A 23,629-nucleotide genomic window follows, 5' to 3' on the forward strand; every position below is an offset into this window, starting at 1 on the left:
GATTGATGGTTTATAACTTGTGTTGCTACCGTTGAACTTGTTTAGAATTAGGATTTTTTGTGATTTTATTTGCAATTTAGATTTTAATGAAATGCCTCTGTGTATAAGCGATGGATTTGATGATGAGTTTTGCGATTTTATTATTGCAGTTTAGATGTCTGGCTAGTGATTTATTTGTTTCTCTTTAACTTGTTATAGCCACGAATTATGAAGAAAGATTGATTTTAAAGATTTTATTGTTGTACTTTAGGTGTTCAATGAAATGCCTATGTGTATGAGCTATATGAATTTGAGTTAGAAACAATGGTTAGATTAAATAGATTGGTGAGTTTAAATAGAAACAAACATGTTTTATTTATTCTAAAAAAAATTAGATGATAAATGATGATAAATTTTATTCCTTGGAAATGAATAAAATTTGCTCATGCATGTCATAGAAAATTTCATTAGCACCAACTTTGCTCATATTTGGATAAATCATGCATGAATTACCATTATTAGTATTAACACATAATAAAGTTTATGTTAAGAAGCAAATGATCAAGATGATGATACTAAAGAGGCATGAACTGCCAAAGAGGCTAAAGCATAACTATTTGATCTTTGAAAAGGTGATAGCATACCGAGAAATGCTCAATATAGGGGTCATAAAGCCCAAGAAATGCTTATCCAATTAAAGGCCTAACCAGTCCTCCAAAGTGTTCAAAGAATTTATAGCTTTAAAATGCTTACATGGAGAAGGACATAGATTATTTCTTGGATGATGATTAGACAATTACAAATACAAAGCTTGAAATGACATGTTGATAGGCCACCCCTAAAGCCATTATGGCATGATTAGTAAGCCCAAGAGTCTAGGATGATGTACAAGGCCTTTATGGAGTTCAAATTAAAGAATTCACTTAAAATACCATGTGACAAGCATGTGACTTGAACAAGGAACATAAGTGATGTCCAAAAACATTCAAGAAGTACCTAGAAGGCGTCCTTATACATTAATTATATTTAATTTTATTTTTAGGAAGTTTCTATTTTCATTTACTTTGAATAAGGCCTTTTGGTCAATGATTGTTCTAGAAGCTTTGTTTTTTATTTAGTTTCCTATTTTTTAGATAGCAGACTCATTTTTTAAGTTTAAGTAATTTTTTTTCTTTATGTAATAAATGGTGCCTCCCATAATTAAATAAGCATCAATGAGGCATCATCTTAGTACTTATATCCTAGGATTATGATTCTAGAGTGTTCTATAGTTGCCTATAAGGAGATGATTTGAAAAATTAATAATATGATAATTTTATTTCTCTTTGTATGAGCTTTGCTTGCATTCTCGTATTCTTGTGAGAATACTTTGATAGTAATAAGAAAGTGATCAACCTTGTGGTGTCTTCATGGTTAGCGTTGTAAGAGACAGGTTCTCTTAGAGTCTCATTCCATCCTATGCTTGTTTCTAGCCTGTCCGTACGTCCCCTTAATATCAAGTGGTATCAGAGTTAGGTTTGCTAGATTTCAAGTTCTATCCTTTGTGTTTTTGTTTTTTCTTTCTTTGTTGCTTTTATTTTCCTTTTGTTCCGCTCTCCTTATTCTACCTCTCTCCTTTCTTCCTTATTTCTATCTTTTTTTTTTTGCTGCTTTCTATTTCCTTTCCACCATTTTTTTGTGTTTGTTTGATTTACTTTGTTCTTTTGAATAGCAAAACTGAAAAAAAAAAAGGAAAAAAATCGTACAAAAAAAAGGAAAAAAAGGGTCTAGTTATGTTGGAAAAAAGAAAAGCTGCGGAATTACTAAAAAAGAAAAAGGAAAAGAGTTGGCAGATTTGAAGATTGAAAGATTGAAGGCAAGTTCTTAATTTGAGAGAAGGTTTTATTGCAAGTCACAAGTAGTTTCCAAAATCTTTAAACTTGAGTGGTAAGACTCCTACTTTCCTACATCTACTTTTCTTTCTTTTATCTAGTTTCCTATTTTGATTTTCTTTCCTTTTATACTACTTTCCCATCTTGTCCTTTCTTCAAATGTCTTGTTTTTGTTTCGTATTCTTATTCCTTTCTTATTCATACTATTTGCTTAATTTAAGTTCTTTTCTTGCAAGGTACTTACCTTCCTAAAGAGCTCTCAAGGTAATACCTTTTCTAAAGTCTTTGTTCCCGCTTTCCTTTCTTTCCACACCCATATTTGCATCTATAATTTTACTTATCCTTTTTCTATACATTTTTCCCTTTCCTATCCTTATCCATATTTTTTTCATCATATACTTTTCTTTCCCATTTTTCTTTATTCCCCACTTTTATCCCATATTCCTTTCTTTTCTGTCATAGTTTCTTACCAATTCTGGCTATGAAGATTACCACAAACTAACATTGTCTCTTGATTTTATTGAGTTTCAATCAAGAATATTATAGGAGGCAAGCTTGAGTGGTAAAAGGTAAGAGTGTTATACATCAATTTAAAAGCCAAATTTGAGTGAAACATAAGTGGCACAAATTATTTTGAGTGATACAAGTGAGTAGAGTAGTGAAGTCTATTTTCTCTCTGTTTCTAATCTTTTAGGCACAAAAAAAAATGTATGGTCACAAAGAGCTTGGAGAAGATCTCAAATCTTTCCTAAGAGAAGTTCAAAAACTAAATGCTGAAGTAGACTATTTGAAGTCTAAGCACAACTCCAAGATTAAAAGAAATTTATATAGAAGATTGTAGGAGTTGAAACAAGGCTCTATGAATGTTGAGGATTATTATAACGAGATGGAGTTAGCTATGACTAGAGCTGGTGTGAAAGAGACTCCAGAAGCTACTATGGATCGTTTTATATGTGGGCTTAATCCTAGATTAGCTCGTGTTACAGAAATGTGTAGTTTCATAGAGATTGAAGATTTGGTTTTTCTACTTAGCAAGCATGAGAAAGAACTCAAGAGAAAGACTCAAGGTAGACAATGCTCCTCTTCGAAGAAGAACAATCAAGAGAAAGACGTCATCTCCCCATCTTATTCAAATGAGATGGATTCCATTGTTTTGAATAATTGTGAAAAAGAAGAGGGTTTTAGCAAAGAAACAAGTGCAATAGAGAGTATTGAGTGTTTTGAAAATAATGAGAGCAAAAATGAGAGTGTTGAGTTGAGTAAAAAGAAAAATGAAAAAATTTTGAGAAAAATCAGGTTAAGAGTGATTGCAAGGATGTTTATGTTATTACTAACAATGTTAATCATTCTTTGCCTTGTGTTTTTTATGAGTTGTAGGTATTAGGCAATTTGTGTCCTAAAGAGCAACCTGATGAAATCTTATCCTTAAGAAGCATTGAACCTTTATCTCTTTCAAGCGACATTGAAGAATATTCTAATGGTTTAAAATTTGCTATTCTAGATTAATTGCTATATTTAAGATGCCTTGAAATTTACACATTAAATTTTTATTATTACATGAATTTTGTTGTTCATAAGCATTCATATCACATGTATGTTATGACAAAGAGGCATATGATAAAGAGGCATTCCTATTATTTGGCTTTTGTTATTGCCTTAGTTTATTTTGTAGGTGCAAAAGGGTTTCAAATAATCATTTATATTTAGGTGCATGTGAGAAAGAAAAAATTTCTAACCCAAAGCATTTTTCACCAACTTCCAATAGTAAATTATCCTCATGTGATTTTAAGGAACCAAGATCCTGCTCAAGATCTTACCAAGACCCATAACATCACTTGCATGATTCCTTCACTTGGTAAGTATTGTGTTCATATTATTTTTGGAAATTATAATTTCTTCCCCTTTGATCTAGGTCAAGATTCAAAGACGAATCTTTTTGAAGAGGGAGGGGATGATAGCATACTGAGAAGTGCTTAATATGGAGGTCCTAAAACCCAAGAAATGCTCATCCAATTAAAGGTCCAACCAACCCTCCAAAGTGTTCTTTATAGCTTTAAAATGCTTACATGAAGGAGGACATGGATCATTACTTGGATAATGATATGGACAATTACAGATACAAAGCTTGAAGTGACATGTGATAGGCCACCCCCAAAGCCACCATGGCATGATTAGTGAGCCCAACAAGAGTCCAAGATGATGTATAAGGCCCATATGAAGTCTAGATTAAAGAATTCACTTAAAATACCATGTGACAAGCATATGACTTGGACAAGGAATATAAGTGATGTCCAAAAACATTCAAGAAGCATCTAGAAGGAATTCTTATACATTAATTGTGATTTAATTTCATTTTTAGGAAGTTTCTATTTTCATTTACTTTGAATAAGGCCTTTTGGTCAATGATTGTTCTAGAAGCTTTGTTTTGATTTAGTTTCCTATCTTTTTAGATAGCAGACTTGTTCTTAAAGTTTAAGTAATTTCCTTTTCTCTTTATACAATAAATGGTGCCTCCCATAGTCAAATAATCATCAATGAGGCATCATCTTAACATTTATGTACTAAGATTATGATTCTAGAGTGTTCTAGAGTTGCTTATAAGGGGATGATTTGGATGATTAATAATATGATAATTTTATTTCTCTTTGTGTGAGCTTTGCTTGCATCCTCGTATTCTTGTGAGAATACTTTGACAGTAGTAAGGGAGTGATCAACCTTATAGTGTCTTCATGGCTAGGATTGTAAGAGACAGGTTCTCTTAAGGTCCTACCTCAATCATTCAATCAGTTTCTTGTGTTTGGCGTTACAAAAGGCAGGTTCTCTTAGGATCTCATCCCATCCTATACTTGTTTCTAGCCAGTCCGTATGTCCCCCTAATATGTTATATCATAAAAGAAAAGGGAACCGTAAATGAATAAAATTATTGACAATAATTTTAGTGATGATATCAATTAATCAAATGAAGATCTTATATACAAATCTGTCATGAGATATAGACAGATAGATAGTTGGCCAATGGAAAAAAAAAAAAAAAAGGTGCAACATTATAATGGGGATTTGTGTATCTCTGGCTTAAACATCTAAAGTGTAATGTTAATATTATATAAATAGACACTTGTACAAGAAAAGAGAAATGCAATCTTATGGTAGATTAAACTTTTATGTATCTTATCAATCTGGTAGTTTGATCAAATATGAAAATATTTCATATGCGTCTAGGAAATATAGTGATTCACTATACAATGAAATTTTATGTGAATCCTAGAAGGCTGTAAACCCTTGTGCTAGTTCAAAATGATCTAATATATGGACAGATTTGGATCACAATATATGAAAATCCCTGAAAGATTCAAGTTTCCAAAAGATAAAATTATGTTTTCAAGAAAACCATTCAATTAAGTTAAATAAGTCTCTATATGGAGGTGTATGTGGTATAACTAATGTAGTAAATATCGGTTAAAGTGATAATATAAAAATATTTCAAATTACCCATCTATAAAAAGATCTAGAAATATGTATTCTCTTCTCCAATAGTTGCCAGATCTTTAGATGTGGACTAAAAATCCATTTAGACCTCCAGAAGTTGATGAATAAGTACTTAGTCTAAAAGTACTCCATCTTAGTGTCACTAAAACAATTATGTATCTAAACATCCACACAAAACCTGATATACCATTTGCTAAATTAGTATGATATAGCTTTTTATGAACATGAAGACATTAGAATGAAGCTAAGCATATTCTTCGCTACTTTAAAGATACTGCAGAGGTGATATTATTTTATCTGAATGTACCCAAGACTATTAATTTATCTAAATATACCCAAGACTAATCTTACTGGCTTTATTTATAGATAAAGGATTCTTGCTTAATCCTCATATTGAGAGATCATAGTATGATTCACATGTCTATAGACCACAAAGGGACTGTTTGCCTAATAACTTTTAAAAGGTTATGAAATTAATATTTGACGTTTTCATCTCATTATAACATTTGGAAGGTTTATTAGTTATATTAGACTGTAAGCTTAAAGATGTTAATTGATGTTGCTAAGAAGAGGAGTTGATACACATTGTACTTTTATTTTCTTTTCTATGGTTTTGTCCTACTGGGTTTTTCTAGCAAGGTTTTTAATAAGACAACACTGCATATAATACATCAATGAATGATAAACTCTTTTTCTTCTACTAGATTTTGTCCCATAGGTTTTTTGTAGTTGAAGTTTTTAACAAGGTATGTTCATATATAATGAACATCCAAGAGGGAGTGTTATGAATATAATAATCTCTTTGTGGATGTCTATATATCTCTCATTATCTTCGATATCTCCTATCATCTCTAATATCTCTCATTATCTCTATAACCCATGATTATCTTCTATTATTATTTAATCTGTAAATTCTATTAAAAAAAAAGTGAAGTTGTGCTTATAAATAGAGACCATGTATAATGTATTCAGTATCTTGAATGGAGAGGAATACTCCTATCTTCTCTTCTCTCTAATTCTCCTCTTTTATTCTCTACTTTGCCTTTAGTTTTATATAAAAAAAATACTTATTTATTACAAATAACTAACTTTATAGCAATCTCTCTATAATGAAGAAATTACTATGAGTTCTCAATAATATGCTCAAGGAAAAATACTGTGAATGATCTCTGTTTTTTTAAAACCAAAAACTTTGAAACTTCAAAAAAACCTATTACAACTATTTCTTTGTTAATTAAACTTAATTTCTACATTTTTCCATTAATTATTGTGTATATAACCCAAAAGAAAACTAGTTGATATGCCCCTAGGATCATCCAGATATTTTCCAATGGATACTGTCTCAATAGCTCACACCATATCCAAGAAATATAACATTATGATTGAAATAAAATATCAACATACACTTTAGACATGTCTTTGAAAAATTGAAAATTGATATTCCATCCAATAGTATTCTCATTTCGATTCTTAATGATCGAACTCGCAATCTTCCAGAATTAATATTCCACTCAATATCATCCCAATACACAACACATATTGGTAGTGACAGTTTACTACTAATGACTAATTCATATTCATAATTATATCTAAAAACGCATGCGTATGAAATCGAAGAAAGATCAACTCTGTTTATCTATTGTTCAAATTGAACAGCAATACTTTAAATCAATGTGTTGCCGCTATGCTCATAGCACTTGGTTGGCAAGTTAATGGAACAAACTGCAACGAGGAGTGCATATTTAATTAGAGTCATACCTCAAACTAACTGGCAAGTTCACTATTCTAAAGAACCTCCCAATAGAATTCATATTTCTTGAATCTCTCTTTGGATCATATACCAAGTCATGTTTCTATCAAAACTAGTACTTGCTTTGAGGGACAAATATGAGGATTTATCACCATTAAAACACGAGATTGCATTCCATTTAGGATTATTGTCGTCCATGAATAGAGGATGAAAACCTGGGAGTACATTTCCAAACAAAAAGCAGGGGAGAAAACAGAACAAGCAAAACTAGTTTAAACTGAAAATCTAGTCTGGGTATGCCTGTTTCTAAAACATGAAGTTTAGACCTTGGATTTACATGAAAGGATCATAGTTCAAATAATCTGTACAGCAAGAAACCTTTAACAATTATTTTACAACATTAAAAAAAAAAAAAAAGATTCACAGTGATTCACATGCCTACGAAAGAACAGGGCTTGTAAGAGGCCCTAGAAGAGGTCACCATCCATATAATTGACAATTAGCTTTGCTTGGTGGAATCTTGTGATTTATAGCCATAAGGGTTTTTGCTCGCCCAATTCCATAGATCACGGCACATATCTTCAATGCCATATTTTGCCCTGCAAGGAAGATAAATATGTGAGAAAGAGAAAATAATTCCAAAACAGGATTTATTGAAACAAATGGAACAACTAATTTTAGTTTTGGACTCTCTCTGCTTTCAAGGAGATCTTGACTGTGCGATCATATTCTTATGTTGGCACAATACAAGATTAATTGGATAGTTTGGGCAAAAAAAATACAAAATAAACCAAGCAAAATTGCAGGGCAATATCTAAACCATTCAAACTAAATGATACTCACTTCCAATTAAGTTCTCTCTCTGCTTTTTCTGTTGATGCATAAACAATTTCAGCATCACCAGGCCTCCGACCAGCCATCACAAGTGGAATTTTCTGTAAGGTAAAACAAAATAATTCAACAAATCGACGTGATATGACACAATCACAGAAAAGCCCAATCCAAATATAATATAGTTGACAGGGTATCAGCCTATTAGGTTGGGATCCTCAAGAGAAAACAATTCTCCTTCTAATGCATTGTTCTAAAAGCATGTTGCTGAGGCACTGTGTGAGCCATACTTAAAAACTACCTTGTTCTATCTCCTTCATGTGCCTTCCATTTTCTTTCATCTTTGCTAACTAAAGGTTCTACACTATGATGACTCGAGAAGCTACATATCGTGAGTTTTACATGAAAACAGAAGTCACTTCAGCCTAGCATTACAAATTTGCGCAAAAGGATATCACCACAGTGCTAAAAAAACTCCAAATTTACTAGATAAATGTAGATTCTAAAAAACGATTTAATAACTGAGCAGTGATCACAATGACACTAACCATGTAAACTGCTACATGCTTTGCCAAATTTTAGAACAAACCATACACAAGTAGGCCAACGAATTTCACAGCAAAAATTATTGTCATATCAACTGAACTGGAAATAATCTGTCCATTACCTTTCCAGAGACCTTTTCAAAAGCTTTACCCATCTCTAAAACTGATGTTCCCTTTCCTGTTCCTAAATTGTACACCTCACAACCTACATATACACACCATGAATTTAATACAAGATCAAATCCTAACAAAAGTAATATTTATAATGATAGCACAACATGAAAAAGAAAAAACAGTAGAAATAAAAAGCACAAAAGACACCTTGACAGAACCAACAGACTGAAATAATAAGTAAACAAGAAAAATATGATAAATTTTAAGAATACCTATATTAGGATCATCTAGTTTACGCAATGCAGCTACATGCCCATCTGCTAAATCAATAATATGAATATAATCATGCACCTAACAATAAGGATGAGATTCATTGAGTTAGACTTTTTGTGAAGTCATGAAAATCAAATCTTAAATAAAAGGAAGTATGTCATGTATACTCAGTAGAAGTCAACAGCGGGAAGAGGGAATGGAACATTCAAGTCTAATAGGGAAAGATTATTATTTTTCTAATAAGAAATAAGATCCAACTGCACTTTGTTAATAGATTAGGATTTCCAGAACATATGAGCCAGTGCATGTGTAGTGCTATTCCAAACTAAAAGAAAATAGCAGGGAGACTCCTCACTTAAGTGTCAGCATTGATAAAAATTCATGCAACCTTTCAAGAAGAAGTTGCAAAGTCTTGAATTAGAAAGAACATACCCCAGTGCCATCAACTGTATTATAATCATTTCCAAATACTGTCAATGCGGCACGTCTGCCAACTGCTACTTGTTGAACATATGGCATGAGATTATTTGGAATTCCATGAGGATCCTCACCAATATAACCACTGGGATGAGCACCAACTGGGTTGAAGTATCTCAGCAATATCATTTTCCATTCGGAATCTGCCCGGTAGATATCACGACATTTCCTCATTTCCTCAATGGAAAGCTGAAATAGAAACCCTTTCAGACATCATTACTAAATTCCAATTACCATCAGTTTTACCGATATTCACCAAATCAGAGACATGGTGTGCAAGGCCAAGAAGCCATTGTCAATACTACAGCAAAAATACCAGGAACAACATTCTATTTGTACCTTGGTTCGTCCATATGGGTTCAATGCAGATAGTGGAGACTCTTCTGTACATGGAACCTGCTTAGGCCAACCATATACAGTTGCTGAAGATGAGAACAAAAGCTGAAATCATGCAAAAAATACGTTAGTCAAAAATAACAAAACAAAGCACCAAGACTGCATAATATTAATCTTAGGAGCCACCTCAAGGTAGCAATACTACTAGGGTGAATTAAAAAAAAAAACGAAAATCAAGACTTCATTTTAAAATAGTCCAACATGGCTTCTACTTTATCTCCTTGACAGCGAGGACCAAAATAGCTATTCACTTTTGGAACTTGAAAACTGCCAAATACTTTCCTAATCATTACTTCGATTGGTTTCTGTGCATATAAGGAATAAAGGGAAAAGAAGGAAAGAAAACTAAGGAAAAACTGACATAATAGAATACTGTCACAAAGGAGCAACAAGAGAATGCAACGATATAACAATACACCTTTATAGCTGCTGGGGTCAAGCACCAAAGCTAAATATATTTTCCAAACAATATTTTAAGGAACTTGATCATGGAGAAAGACCAAACATTTCAAATTTAGCATAAATTCAAAGAAGATAACTTATGACAGCATTGATTACATTCCTTGAATACTATCTATGAAGTAGAAGCCAATCACAAGAAACAGAAAAGAAAGGAAGAAGAAGAAATAGATAAACTTACCTTCTTGCATTCATGGGCAGCCATGACTTCCAAGAGGGTGATCGTTCCAATCAAGTTGTTGTTGTAATAAAGCAATGGTTTTTGCACACTTTCACCTACGGCTTTTAACCCAGCAAAATGTATGACAGCATCAAATCTGCATTTAGTAGAGAGATCAGAAACAGATAATTGATAAGATGCAACTATAAGAAACCAAAGACATTGTAATTTTTTCCGAAAACAGAAAGTTTGGTTGTAGCACGCACTGTGTGGAAGCAAAAATTTCTTCGAGTGCAGCTCTGTCCCGAAGATCTACCTGCAGTTGGCGACTTATAATGTAAGCAATAGGTCATTACAAAATCAGTGAACAATAATTATGCTGCAATGCAATGTTTAGAATTTAGACATCAAGATGCAAAATTAATTAGTTGAAGCACTTGGTAACTGATTTTTTTTTTTTTTTTCATTTTTAGCGAAAACTAGGTACCAGAGTATAGCGCCAACAAAAAGTCGTTGAAAGTTGATGCTCAGTGGATTTGATAGCCGGTAAACAACAGTACTGATGACTTTATTCATCCTATTTCAAAAACATGAAAAATCAGAAGACTTCACATATGTGTACATGTCTGCTTATACACACGCGCATGTAAATATGTTTAGATACACCTATGTGCAAATGTACTTAGACGTATATATACCTATACATACATCTGAACCAAAGTCAACAACTAAAGAGCTTAAATTTTGACCTAAATGCTGAAGGCACTATGTATCAGTCAACCCCTGAGTCAGAACAGGGCAACTGGGCAAACGAAGCAAGCATTTCGGATATTAAAAGGAGAAAAAGGCACCCAAAAAAAATAGAAGAGATTTAATCGAACTAGAAAATAAACCTCACTTATTTCTACTTATTCCCCATCAAAAGGTAGGCCACTGACGTGATTAATTGCTAACCTGACAGTAAACATGAGGCAATAATTTTGAAAAATATATAAATTCAGCGTGTCGGCGTCGCTTTATGTATCAAAACTCTTGCGTTTAAGGCAAACGGCAATCACGCTGAGATTAAAAGAACGTCTAATAAAGATATATCGAACCTAAACGTGACATATTAAAACAGCAAAGCAAGAATGGGTATGTTAATCTAAATGAACAATGAATATTACAATTCCCAGCATTTAGAAGCACATGCAACAAAATTGATCGGAAGTTATGGGTAACGATGAGCACCATGTTGACGGAAAGATTACTCCCGAATTCGCCGGCGAGCTCCCTGACTCTGTGCATAGCAACCGCAGAAGAATTATTAAGATTGTCGACGACGACGACCTTAAAACCGGCGAGCAAGAGCTGGAGAACGGTGTGGGAGCCAATGTAACCGGCTCCACCAGTGACCAGAACGACCTTCATCTCCATGACTAAACAGTTAAAGGAGAGAAGTACGATTGAAGCGAACTTGAATGACACTCTTGAAATCACAAAAGCAGCCTATGAAGAAGAAAGCCGGTTTCTGAAAACGCGGGAGGAGAACGCCGGAAATTCTGTAACGTGTTCCCATTTCGCAATTGTGATGGAGGCATTTATATAATAATCTGTGCGCACGCACGCACCCCTTTTACGCCTAAAAATTTCTTTCATCAATATCTTTTGCTTCGTCTGTTAATATTTTGAAAATAAAAGTGTTTGGATTAGCTATTTGGAAATAAATTTACAGTATATAATGGAAGTATATAAAAAAAGTTATCACGTTTAGGTTTACTTTTTGTTTTTAATATAAGAATTATACAATTAATTTAAAGAGTATTAAAAATATTTTTTTGGTGAAAACCCTTATACTGAATAGAAATATTTTAGAATAAAATTATAAATTTAGGATACAGAATATATAGGATTATATCAAAATTTTCAACTAACTTTTATATTAAGCGTTGAAGATGTGGCATTTAGTATTACTAAGTAACCAGTAATCTAAATTTAACCTGAAATGAAAACAATCTTTCCAACATAATTTTTATATTACCATGATCAATATACGTTAATCTATTTTGGAAAGATAAGGATAAGGTGCATTTCCTATCTAAATAGTCAATACAGAATTTAGGGTGTCCAAGTTTTTAATTTGTTTTCTCAAAAATAATGTAATATCAATCTAATTAGCACGTGTCGTTTAAAAAAGCTGTTTTATTTAATAATAAAGTAATAAAAATAGAGGATCGAAATCATAATACTAGTATGTGTTAAGATGGCTCTTCGATGACGTTCACATTTTAATACTACCTCTGGTCCTTATTATAAGACTTCATTTGACTTTTTGTTTGGTCCTAATTATAAGACCCCAATCCATTTTGTCTCTCATATTTATGCATGTTTTTCCAAGATAATCCTTGTAATAATGATAATTCTAGCCAATATACTTAATTAACAAGGATATTTTAGAAATGACAACACTTATTTATTACAAATAACTAACTTAATTTGCTTCCTTAATCTTCTCAAATAAGTCAACTGAGTCTTATAATTAGGACCAGAGGTAGTATTATATTAATCCATCCTTCTTTTCTCCTCATATCATTTTCAGTTGTTTAATTTTATGGCGTTAAGGAATCAAAATATTATATGTTTGTAAGTGTTTAGGTCTGTTTAAATTAATATATGTAAAATTAAATTTTATTTCAATTAATTTTTACAAATTAAATTAAGATAATATTTATCACTCTTTCAACTCTTTATTATTGCTCCAATTAAGTTTCCTAAATTTGGGTCGCAGTTGAAAATTGATATTTTACTTTCCTCCCAATGAGTAATCTACCAGTTCCCGTCGTCAACCCAATTCATCAATTTATAAAAATTAAAATTTTATTAAATTACTTTAAGTAGTTATATTTATCATTTTTTTAAAATAATTTATTTTATTTATAAATTGATATATAATCTAATGATACAAATAAGTATTTTAGAAAGATCACGTAACATATATAATAATTAAATAATTTAGTAATTTTTTTAGTTTTTTCAAACTAGTTAGTCAGGCCCTATATTAAGGATTAAGAGGTAGTACTACATTCGACTCTTAATATGAGAATAAGTTTGACATTCAATTTGGTTATAGATATAAGACTTCAATTCACTTTGTCTCTAATATTTATCTATTTTATTTTCAAGTAATCCCTATAGTAATTGTATATGTTAAGGAATTATTATCAATAAATAATTCAAACACACATGATTAATAAGAGTATTTTAGAAAAATAATATCTATAAATAACTAATTTAACTAATTATTTTAATATTCTAAATTATTTAACTAAATTTTATATTAAATACATATTCTATCATCTTCCCAATGTGTAAACATTGTGTTGTGCGGGTATATTTAAATTATGTCTAGGAACTTGGGCATCTAAAGCATGATGGAAGATTCTAGTTTTTCTTTTGAAAAATTCATTTGAGGGTGGAAGATTCAAGCCCGGCGCACAAAGCGCGGAATACGTATTGGTTGGACCACTAAGCAAGGTGGATCGTTCGGGGGATTACTTTAATTATTATTCCCGTAAGCGGATGTGCGCACGCGATCGTTGCCTGAATCTTCTGGAACCTGGGATCCCAACTTTTAACAAAGGAGCATTATAGTAAAATCTCCCCCCAAAAAAATTACTTACAATTTTCTTTTTTAATAATTGACATTGAAGATATTGAGGAGTTAGACCTACTTAAGGTTTCTATATTTTTAAAAAACGCTGAACATTTATTTTAGGGATAAGATGCATTTTTGCCATGAAAAATGTTCACTTATAAGCAATAAGTATTCGGAAGTTTTATTTGGAATAATGTCGTCCTAAAAGTATGAAAAATGTAGCAATATCGACTTGAAGTGATGAAGACCCTAACAGACGTCTGCCACGTTGACTATTAGGTACACGCTAATATTTTAAAAACTAGAACAGATGTTGCACCAAAGAGGCCAACAGGTCACAGTTCGTCTAGTCAGACTATTTGGATTGATGGTCAGACTGGTGATGTAATGATTAAATTAAAAAATAATATTATATGTTTATATAATAATATATAGATAAATAAAATATTAAGTTATTAAATAATTTAAAAGGACAATACTTACAGCAAGTTTCTTATATCCATTATATCAAGTCCTTTAATTAAACATGACTAATGTGTTCTATTTTTAAGATATTAGCATTTAATATCTAATTATAAACTAATATGAACAAAAATAAACATATAATCATATGTAATTGGAGAACTTGACATAATCATAAAAGAAACTTAATCTAAGTATTCTCTAATTTGGAAATCAACTTAAACAGTTCAATTTCATAATAAATTAATAAACTGAGATGATAATAATATATCATACAACAAATTATTAGTAGTAATATAGAAAAAAAAACATGTTTAATTTTATATTAATTATTTTAGATAAAACGAAAATGAATTAGATAATTGTAAATAAATTTTTAATATTTGTAAAACTAAAATGATAAACAATGAAACAAACCAAAAATAATGGTTACAGCCTAAAAAACCTACCAACAGTCTTCATAATTCACATGTCCCCAAAATATGTTTTTCAAGTATTTTGAAAAAGTTGATCCTCAAAATGCGCAAAGTCTCCAACAAAGCCCATCACATACAGGTTTGAATTTGATAGTCATTTTCTCTTTCTTCTTCTTCTTCACGCTTCACATTTTGCTTTGTGCTTCTTAGTCTCCAATGGCCATGGCTTCTTTTTTCTCTTTCTTATAAAAGAATGGCTAATTTTTCAACTAGGACAGAAGGGAAGCTATGAATGAGGTAATGTTAAAATTTTTCTCTCTTTCTTCTCCTATTTTCTTCTAGTCTATTTTTCCTGTTTCCTATTCACTTTATTCTTCTTCGTTACTGCCCATCCTTTTCCTCTCAAACCGCTTTGGTTCTCAGCTTAAATCCAGCTACTAGCTCAAAAGCTGGTTTTGAACAGCTCAAATTGACTCAACCCCTTAGAAGGTTTAAAGTTGTGACCCAAGCTGATAAAATATCATGTCATCAGTCAGACCGGTCCAACCATCTAGTTTGGTTTGGGTTTTAAATCATTAGTATACATAATGGTGCTGACAAGATACAAGGTGGTGAGGAAGGTGAGTTACATGTGGATAAGTTGCTAATATGGAGAAAAATGTGCGGCATATGAGAAGCACGTAAAGAAGAGCATAGGAAGAGAAACTTAGGGAAAAATGATTAGATTAAACAATAGAAGGCATGGATCATTGAGAAAGTGAGAGGAAAAGCTAAAGATTCAAGAGAACAGAGATTGCTCTAAGCTAGGGCAAGAGAGTGGATCACATATGAGCTAGAAACCATATACAACTAGTGAAGAGATAAGGTAACTGAGATTCTTGTAGGACAAAAAGGTATGGAATTCGTGATTGGGAGAATAAATTCAAAGTTTCTTTAAATCTAGTACCGTAAAATAGCAAAGTCTCCCTTGTTTGTTTATGTGTGAATTTTTTTTTTAATTTTCTTTCCAATTAATTTATTTAGGGTCTGGGATAAAGATAGTGGTTTCAATGACTTGTCTAATATAAATAAGTTTGTGGATCAATTGAATACTGTGAAAAAGGTGCTTGAAGAGGAAACAAAAAGTATATAGAATGAGGAGGGAGAAGATGAGGAGGAAGAGGTACATGATAAGGCATATTTGGAGAATAAAGTAGCTTATTTAGGAAATATAAAACTCGCTTGGTCAAGAGGCAGAGAAAGTACAAGGAGTAATTCTTAGGTACAACTCAGAATGATTGGGGGGAAGCTAACATTGTTGATGTGATTAAAGTAGGGCATGATAATGGGAAAAATCATTTGTTGAGTGTTAGTGAAGAGGAGGAGGAGCAGTCAGAGTTTGGTGGCAAAGATAGGGGTGAAGATCATAGTGAAGATGAGGATCTTTATATAAGAGAGAGTGAGTTATTAGTTGATGAAGGAGATGATGACAATGGGAATGAAGAGGAGGAATTCGTGCATGAATTGGGCCAAAGTGATGCTAATAAGCCTAAAGCAAAAGTGAGAGCCTAAGAAGAAAGGGTTGGGTCTAAAGAGAAGTTTTCTTTTATATTAGGTACAACTTATGCCAATTAAAAAGGAGTTGGTTGCTGTGATTGATAGGTATGCAATTAATGCAGGAGTGAAGGTAAGGCTCATTAGGTTTAAGCCCTTAAGAGTGAAGACTAAATGTGAGAAAGGTTTTCCATTTGTGCTATATGCATCAAAGGATGGTGAGAAATTTTTTGCAAATTGGTCAAAGAGATAGAGAGGAAGTGAATTGAAGAAGAAATATTTTGCATGTGCATGAAGTACATTTGATGAGCAATTCATGGATAATTTGAAAGCACTTAGAGGCCTTAACATAGAGACAATGTTTGTAGCAACATCGTATCTTGTTCAATGTTGGGTAAGGACTTATTTTAGTACTACGTGTTGTTCTTGGACGGTTGATAATAGCTTAAGTGAGAGTTTGGATGCTTGGTTAGATGAGTAGAGATATCTTCTAATTACTAGAATAATTGATGGGATAAGACTAAAATTAATGAAAAAATGGACAGAGATATGTTGATAGGTGGAAGGGAAAATTTAGCCCTAAGTGTTTGGCATTATTTGAAGTTAACAAGGACTTGTCAAAACTTTGTATAATTTATTTCAATAATGATGATGGATATCATGTGTGTAAAGGTGATAGTAGGTATACTATCTTCATTAATAGGAGACAATGCACTTGTATAGCATAGGATCTCATTGGCATTCCATGTTACCATGTGATTTGTACTCTATACAATACAAAGATAGACCCATCAACACTAATCTCTAGGCTCTACCATAGTGACACATATATATCTAGCTATAGATGTAAATTCTAGCCTATGAGAGGCAAAAAAAATTTGGTGGACAGAAAGGCATTAGCTTACGGAGCCACTACCTATGTGTGCATTACCTGGCAGGCCTAAGAATAAAGGAATCTTGAACAAAAGAAGTTGATAGGAGGAGGAACATTGCTAAGCCTAGTTAGCAAACATAACAGAGTTTTGATGTAAACTCTAACTTGTCTCTACCACCTACTGAAAAGTTGAGCAAGAAAGGTTCAGCCTTTAAATGCACCACATATTGAAAAGAAGGCCACAATAGAGCAACCTATAAATAAATGTGTAGTGAATTATTAATTAAGGCTTATTGTTTCCTAAGTACTATAACTTCATATACTTATTCCAATTGCGAAGAGAAGATACAAACATACCAAAGCTTGAACTTACAACACGATGGAGATCAGAGTCTGAATCAACACAAGACTATGAATTAATCACATCCCAACAATCACAAGACACCTCAAGACCACATGGTGGAAGAGTTTTGTATCAGACTCGAGTAGAAACTGTTATGGGAGTGAGGATTGATGAGGCTATGGGGAGAACTATTTATAATATTGTTCTTTAATTTATTTTTCATTCTAATTTCACCTAATTAATTCACTTCATTCTGTTACATCTAATTTTTAATTTATTATGTTCATTTTGTAGCCTAGCATGCTATCACATGTTGTGCTAAATGAGGGCAGAACTAAGAAATATATGCACCATCATGCTAACATTGAGACCAGATTTCCCATAAAAAATGAGAAGGAAATTAGAAGGAGTATCTCTGCTACTTCAAATGTCACTGGATTTAGGGTGGTCTAATATCACAGAGATAGAGCAAGTCCTTTAACTTTATCCATATCTCCAGGCCTCACTTGGAGAGGATCACCTGCAATGTCAACATCACAGCTCCCCAAACATAAAGATGAAACAATGATGTCTCAACAAGTCGATCAAAGTTCAATCCAAGGAGAGGGAGATAATAGTTTTAGGGGTCTACTATGTCATGTTTTTGTATATATGGCACACTTGTATTTTAGATAGTTCTAGATTGTTATATATTGGATGCTTGTAAAGTGGACATGCTACTATTATTTATTTTTCTCTCCAAATATTTGCAACAAATTTAGCCAACTTACCAGTGGGGACAACTAATGCTTTATTTTGTGCTTGTACTTTGGACACTGACTAGTGTATTTTGGATGGTTGTAGACCATTAATGCTATTGCAATACTCAATGGCGTGCGCGCACACACACATTTGGTTAGATGTTGTTCAACTTGTCTGCTATTGTTAACATTCTTTTTTGCAAGATTTCTTTCTCAATACATTTGTCTTATTTTGTGTAATTGGTCTCTTATTTTACATAGGATATAAATACTATGGAGTAATTTTTCTGCTATGGTTTATTTTATATAAACCTCAAACTAATTAGTTTGTTATTTTATATAGGGCATAAATGCTATTTTATTTTAATTCTTTCCATAAACTGGAAACTTATTTCACTCTTCAATGAATGTAGGGAAAAAAAGAAAATTGAATTAATATTGCAAGTTCAAATTTTCACTTTCCATTTATTTAATCAATATGGGAAATTAATATCATTGCCATAAAAACATGAATCTTGCATCTTAATGGTAAATTAATCCTATTAATTCTTCATTCTTGTTCCAACAGTGTACTTGCCTTTTTAACCTTAGAAAAATCATTATACTTCTCTTTATATAATTCAAGAGCCTTTAGACGCTTAACCTCACATCTCTCATTGGCAAACTTAGCATTAACATAATGATATCAAAGGCAACAAATCTCTAATCCAAGATCATTGCACAAGTAATGAAAACAACAAAAGCCAAGTCACAATCAGTGCAAACATTACAATTCTCATTCTTTTTTTTGTCTTCTGTCTCACCAACAATCACAGCAAGCTTTGCTCCAACATCTACACTTAATGCTTCATTATCACCATGTCTCGTGTGCCTTATATTCTCATTATGGAACCTATTGACATGGCCATGCAACTCATTTATTACTTTTGTTTACCTTTCACCCATCTCATCATTTGCCATTGGAAATACCCACACTCACCTCTTGTTAATGGAGTCACCATTCCATATCAAAAACAGAGCAACCATTTGATTTAGTAAGAGATAAATCAACTACATAAAGAAACCAAAACCTTACCTCCTAATACTTTCAACAACCAAAGAATTGCCTCCCTAGGTTAAGCTTTATCCATAAAGTACACAAAGGAGCCACCAACCCACAACGACACAGCCTTGTTGGGTCATCATGCTTAGACTCTCAATCTCGACATTTCACATGAATGATCCTCCTTTTGCTTCTATTGTTCAATAACGCTATCGAGTCTACCATCCCTAACATCTCTTTTGTCCCACCAAGCTATAAATAAGTTGCAAAATGATTTAGTGAGGGTTTGTTATGGTATAAATGCTGAGTATTAATGGTTTTAATGGAAATAAGCAAAAGGACTTGCTTTTCCAAAAAAAAAAATACATGTGTTTAACAGCTCTCCAATGTGTAAGTAACCTGGACTCTAATATAGCAATTCATCCAATATGGTAGACGCTTGTTGGGGTCTCTGTCACTCCAAGGTGACATTGTTATAGTTTTCATACTTTCAAGGTGACATTGTTCCAAATAAAATTTTCGAATACTAATTACTCCTAAGTGAACACTTCCATGGCAAAAATACCCTTATCTCTTCTATAATACATGGCTTAGAATTTTATAATGTTTCAAATGATCTTTTTTTTAAAAAAAAAAACCATATTTAACGAGTTTTTCACTATTCTTCAATAAATATATTTTCAAATATATCCCTATTTTTATTAGGGATAACTTTGAAAAGAAAAAATGTTTTATACGCAAAGACAAATTTTTGTCCGTATTTTTGGCAACTACTTACCATATCTAGAGATGAAGTGAATATAACCAAAAAGATAAATTTGAAAAATATAGTTTGGAAATATTTTGTTTGAACAGCAACAGTTCACGTTACATGTAACATTGGCGTTCTTTTGACTAAAGTGTAAAAGAAACATAGCACTTATTGTTATAAATTTATAAATAAAAAAAATGAGTCACATAGCACTATTCAAAGCTCAATAGATCGAAGTGCCATGGACTCTACTTTATATGTATAAATATATATATACCTCCCAACCAACACTATAAAAAATTTGACTTTTAGCGGCTGAAAATCCAAAGTCACCACTGAGACATTTTTGTGATGACATTTTGTCATCACTGGGTCGATACCCTAGCAGCTGTGGCTAAAGCTTATCAGTGGTGACATAACAAAGTTGTTGTTGAAAATCTATTTTCAGTGGTGACTTTCTGTCGCCACTAAAAGAAAGTCACCACTGAAAGTTCTTTCAGTGGCGACATAATGTCACTGCTAAAAGGTAATGAGTTTGCTACCAGCAAATGTCGCCACTGAAACATAAGAAGTGTTATCATAAAGTATGAGCTTTTCATGCAAACCCATGGTGGCAAATTATATGGTACCAAAACTATAGGCCAAATGTTATGATTGGCACTCATATTCCCAAAAGGTTGAAATCCATTACTTACCAAACCTAATCTAACACTTCTTGGATCAGTAGAAAAGCTAGGGTATTATTGGTCAAAGTGTTTCCAAACAAGAGAGTCAGCTGGATGTCTCAATACACCATTATTTTTGTGCTTCTCCTTATGCCATCTCATTTCTTTAGCTATGTCTTTTGCCATATAAAACCTTTATAGCTTAGGTGTTATCGAAAGATGCTTTAAAACTTTTTGGAAAATTTTTTTTCCTTTTTGCTTGTTCAACTTCTATCTAGGCATCTTGTACTTAGGATATGATTCTTCATTTGCATGTTCCCCTCAATATAATATGCAATCATTTCCACAAGCATCAATTTTATTATAATCTAAACACAATCACGAATTATCTTTTTAGCTTCATAGAATGAGTTTGGCACTAAAGCCCATTCTAGGAGAACATCTTTCAATAAGGCCAATAGTGCATCCATGGATTTATTGTTCTAATGGTTAAGGCACTTCAATTGAAGCAATTTTTCAATTAAAGAGAATTTTGACATCTTGTCACGACCTGGATAAAGTTTTATCTCTGCATCCTTTAATAAGTCATAGAACCTTTTGGCATGCACATTAGGCTCTTCACTCTCATTTAATTCATTATTCATATCATTTGTAGAAGGGACATTATATGCAGCACATACCATCATTATAAGGTTCCCCTCCTCATAAGTATCATGTTCTACTGCTATACTTGAAGTGTCACAATCATTTTGACATCTATTTCCCCATGCAAGTCCCACACCTCATAACTATCCTAGAAACCCTTATGTAATAAGTTAACCCTAACATCTCTTCTTGCTTTGAATATAACATTCATACATTTTTTTACAAGGGCAAGATATTTTGCTTGTCACTCTATTTTGAGTAAAAGCCCATTTGAGAAAACCATCTACTCCTTTAATGTATGTTAGTTTGCCTCTGTCTTTAATATCTAACTATTTCTATTTCATAAAAGTTTGAAAATTAATACAAGATAGGAAAAAATAATAAATATTAAAGCACAAGAAATAAATATATAGTTTATAATGACTAGTATTCCTCACATAATAATTTAGAGTCACAAGTCCTCTTTAACCCAATATTTAAAACTTCTAGAAACCAAATAGTTATATAAATCCCATAAATATCATGAACGTGACAGATTTCAAGCTAATATCCCTACACAAACAAGCGTGGTCTTGAAATAAAATGAGATTATCACATTTGGGGCACAAACTCATATTTATTTTGGGAAAAATCAAACATATAATCAAGTAACCAGCATAAAATAAGGTTATACTTAAATTATGTGTAAAATAATAAATTCTTTTTTTATAAAATTTAAAATAATAATTAAAAAAATAATTGGTTGGCAACCTAGCTCACGGATAATAGGTTACAAGTTGGCACTTGGCATGCACCATTATAAATGCCTACCTCAAAACGGGCTCTCATTTTACCAATATGAATCCATCATTTTTTGACATCTTAGCATGTGGAGTCTACTATTTCTATGTCAAAGTGAGACATACAAGACAAATAGGGAGAATTACACAGGAAAAGGACTCTAAATTCGTCATATGATATGCCTTCCTTTATCATTCTTGTTCTCATACTACCTCTAACATATTGCATTTCACCTTCTATACCATTAATAAATTGCCCCCTATATAGAGTTAACAGAACAAATGCTTCCCACTTGAAGTTTTTTCATCTTCACTTGAGTTCTCTTCACCATCTTTATTACTTACTGCTTTCACCACATCTTCCTTCTCACTCTCATCTGTTGACCTCAATTGCAGGGAAACCAACTATTTTCCAATTATTGATACGAACCCTTTAACCATGGTCACTAACCTTTCATACATTCTCTTTATTTCCTGTAAAATAACAATAATTAAAGTAATTATTACTCTAAACTGTACACAACACCAAAATAAGCCTGACATTATTTACTTATCAGGTAGGTTAGCTTTATTTTTGTACTGGATGCACTAGATGAAGCCCTACTGACGTTATTAACACCATGTAGTATGCCTCTATCACTATTCTTTTCTGATTTTACTCTTGCCTTCACTTTTTCCTCATCCTAATAGATAATGGCATTCTCATTTTTTAAGGCCTTTTCTTTTCCCAGAAAAAAGTATTATAAGGAATAAATCCGCATATCAAGTAAATGATAACTTAGTTACACAACAATAACAACATACAGAGATGCCACTGGCAATATACAATGGCCAATTACAACCTACACATGAGCTAATCACAACCTATATTTATGTCATTCACAACATGCACAGCAGCCAATCACAACTCACACTTAACTGAATGAAAACATGCATAACATACAGTCACAACCTACATATCAGCCAATCACAACTTACACATCAACCAATCACAACCTATATTTGTGTCATTTATAACATGCACAGCAACCATTCATAACCTACACTTAACTGAATGACAACATGCATAACATACAGTCACAACCTACACATCAACTAATCACTACCTATATTTGTGTCATTCACAACATGCACAGTAGTCATTCACAACCCATACTTAATTGAATGGCAACATGCACAGCATACAGTCACAACCTACACATCAGCCAATCACACCTATATTTGTGTCATTCACAACATGCATAGCAGCTAATCACAACCCATACTTGATCAAATGACAACAATCACAGTATATAGTCACAACCTACACATCAGTCAATCACAACCTACATTTGTATCATTCATAACATGCACAACAACCATTCACAACTAACACTTGACTAAATCACAACTTGCATATCAACC

The 23,629-nt window shown here is 32.4% G+C and overlaps 2 protein-coding genes across 2 annotated transcripts; both read right to left on the minus strand.

Annotated features, from left to right (window-relative positions):
• Positions 1–7,583: 7,583 nt before the first annotated feature.
• Positions 7,584–9,475, minus strand: LOC114716848 (UDP-glucose 4-epimerase GEPI48-like). The gene is made up of 5 exons (XM_028901920.1): positions 9,282–9,475; positions 8,849–8,927; positions 8,585–8,667; positions 7,930–8,021; positions 7,584–7,685 (listed from the first exon to the last, which is right to left on the minus strand). Exons 1-5 carry the CDS (start codon positions 9,453–9,455, stop codon positions 7,586–7,588), a joined length of 528 nt encoding a protein of 175 aa, XP_028757753.1. The 5' UTR covers positions 9,456–9,475; the 3' UTR covers positions 7,584–7,585.
• A 103-nt stretch (positions 9,476–9,578) lies between these two features.
• LOC114716853 (UDP-glucose 4-epimerase GEPI48-like) lies at positions 9,579–11,796 on the minus strand. Its single transcript, XM_028901925.1, has 4 exons — positions 11,572–11,796; positions 10,608–10,657; positions 10,363–10,498; positions 9,579–9,767 (listed from the first exon to the last, which is right to left on the minus strand). Exons 1-4 carry the CDS (start codon positions 11,755–11,757, stop codon positions 9,579–9,581), a joined length of 561 nt encoding a protein of 186 aa, XP_028757758.1. The 5' UTR covers positions 11,758–11,796.
• Positions 11,797–23,629: the final 11,833 nt, after the last annotated feature.

Source organism: Neltuma alba, unplaced genomic scaffold (genome assembly GCF_004799145.2).
Source record: "Neltuma alba isolate B1F8T4 unplaced genomic scaffold, ASM479914v2 tig00011692_pilon, whole genome shotgun sequence".
Taxonomy (NCBI): Eukaryota; Viridiplantae; Streptophyta; class Magnoliopsida; order Fabales; family Fabaceae; genus Neltuma; species Neltuma alba.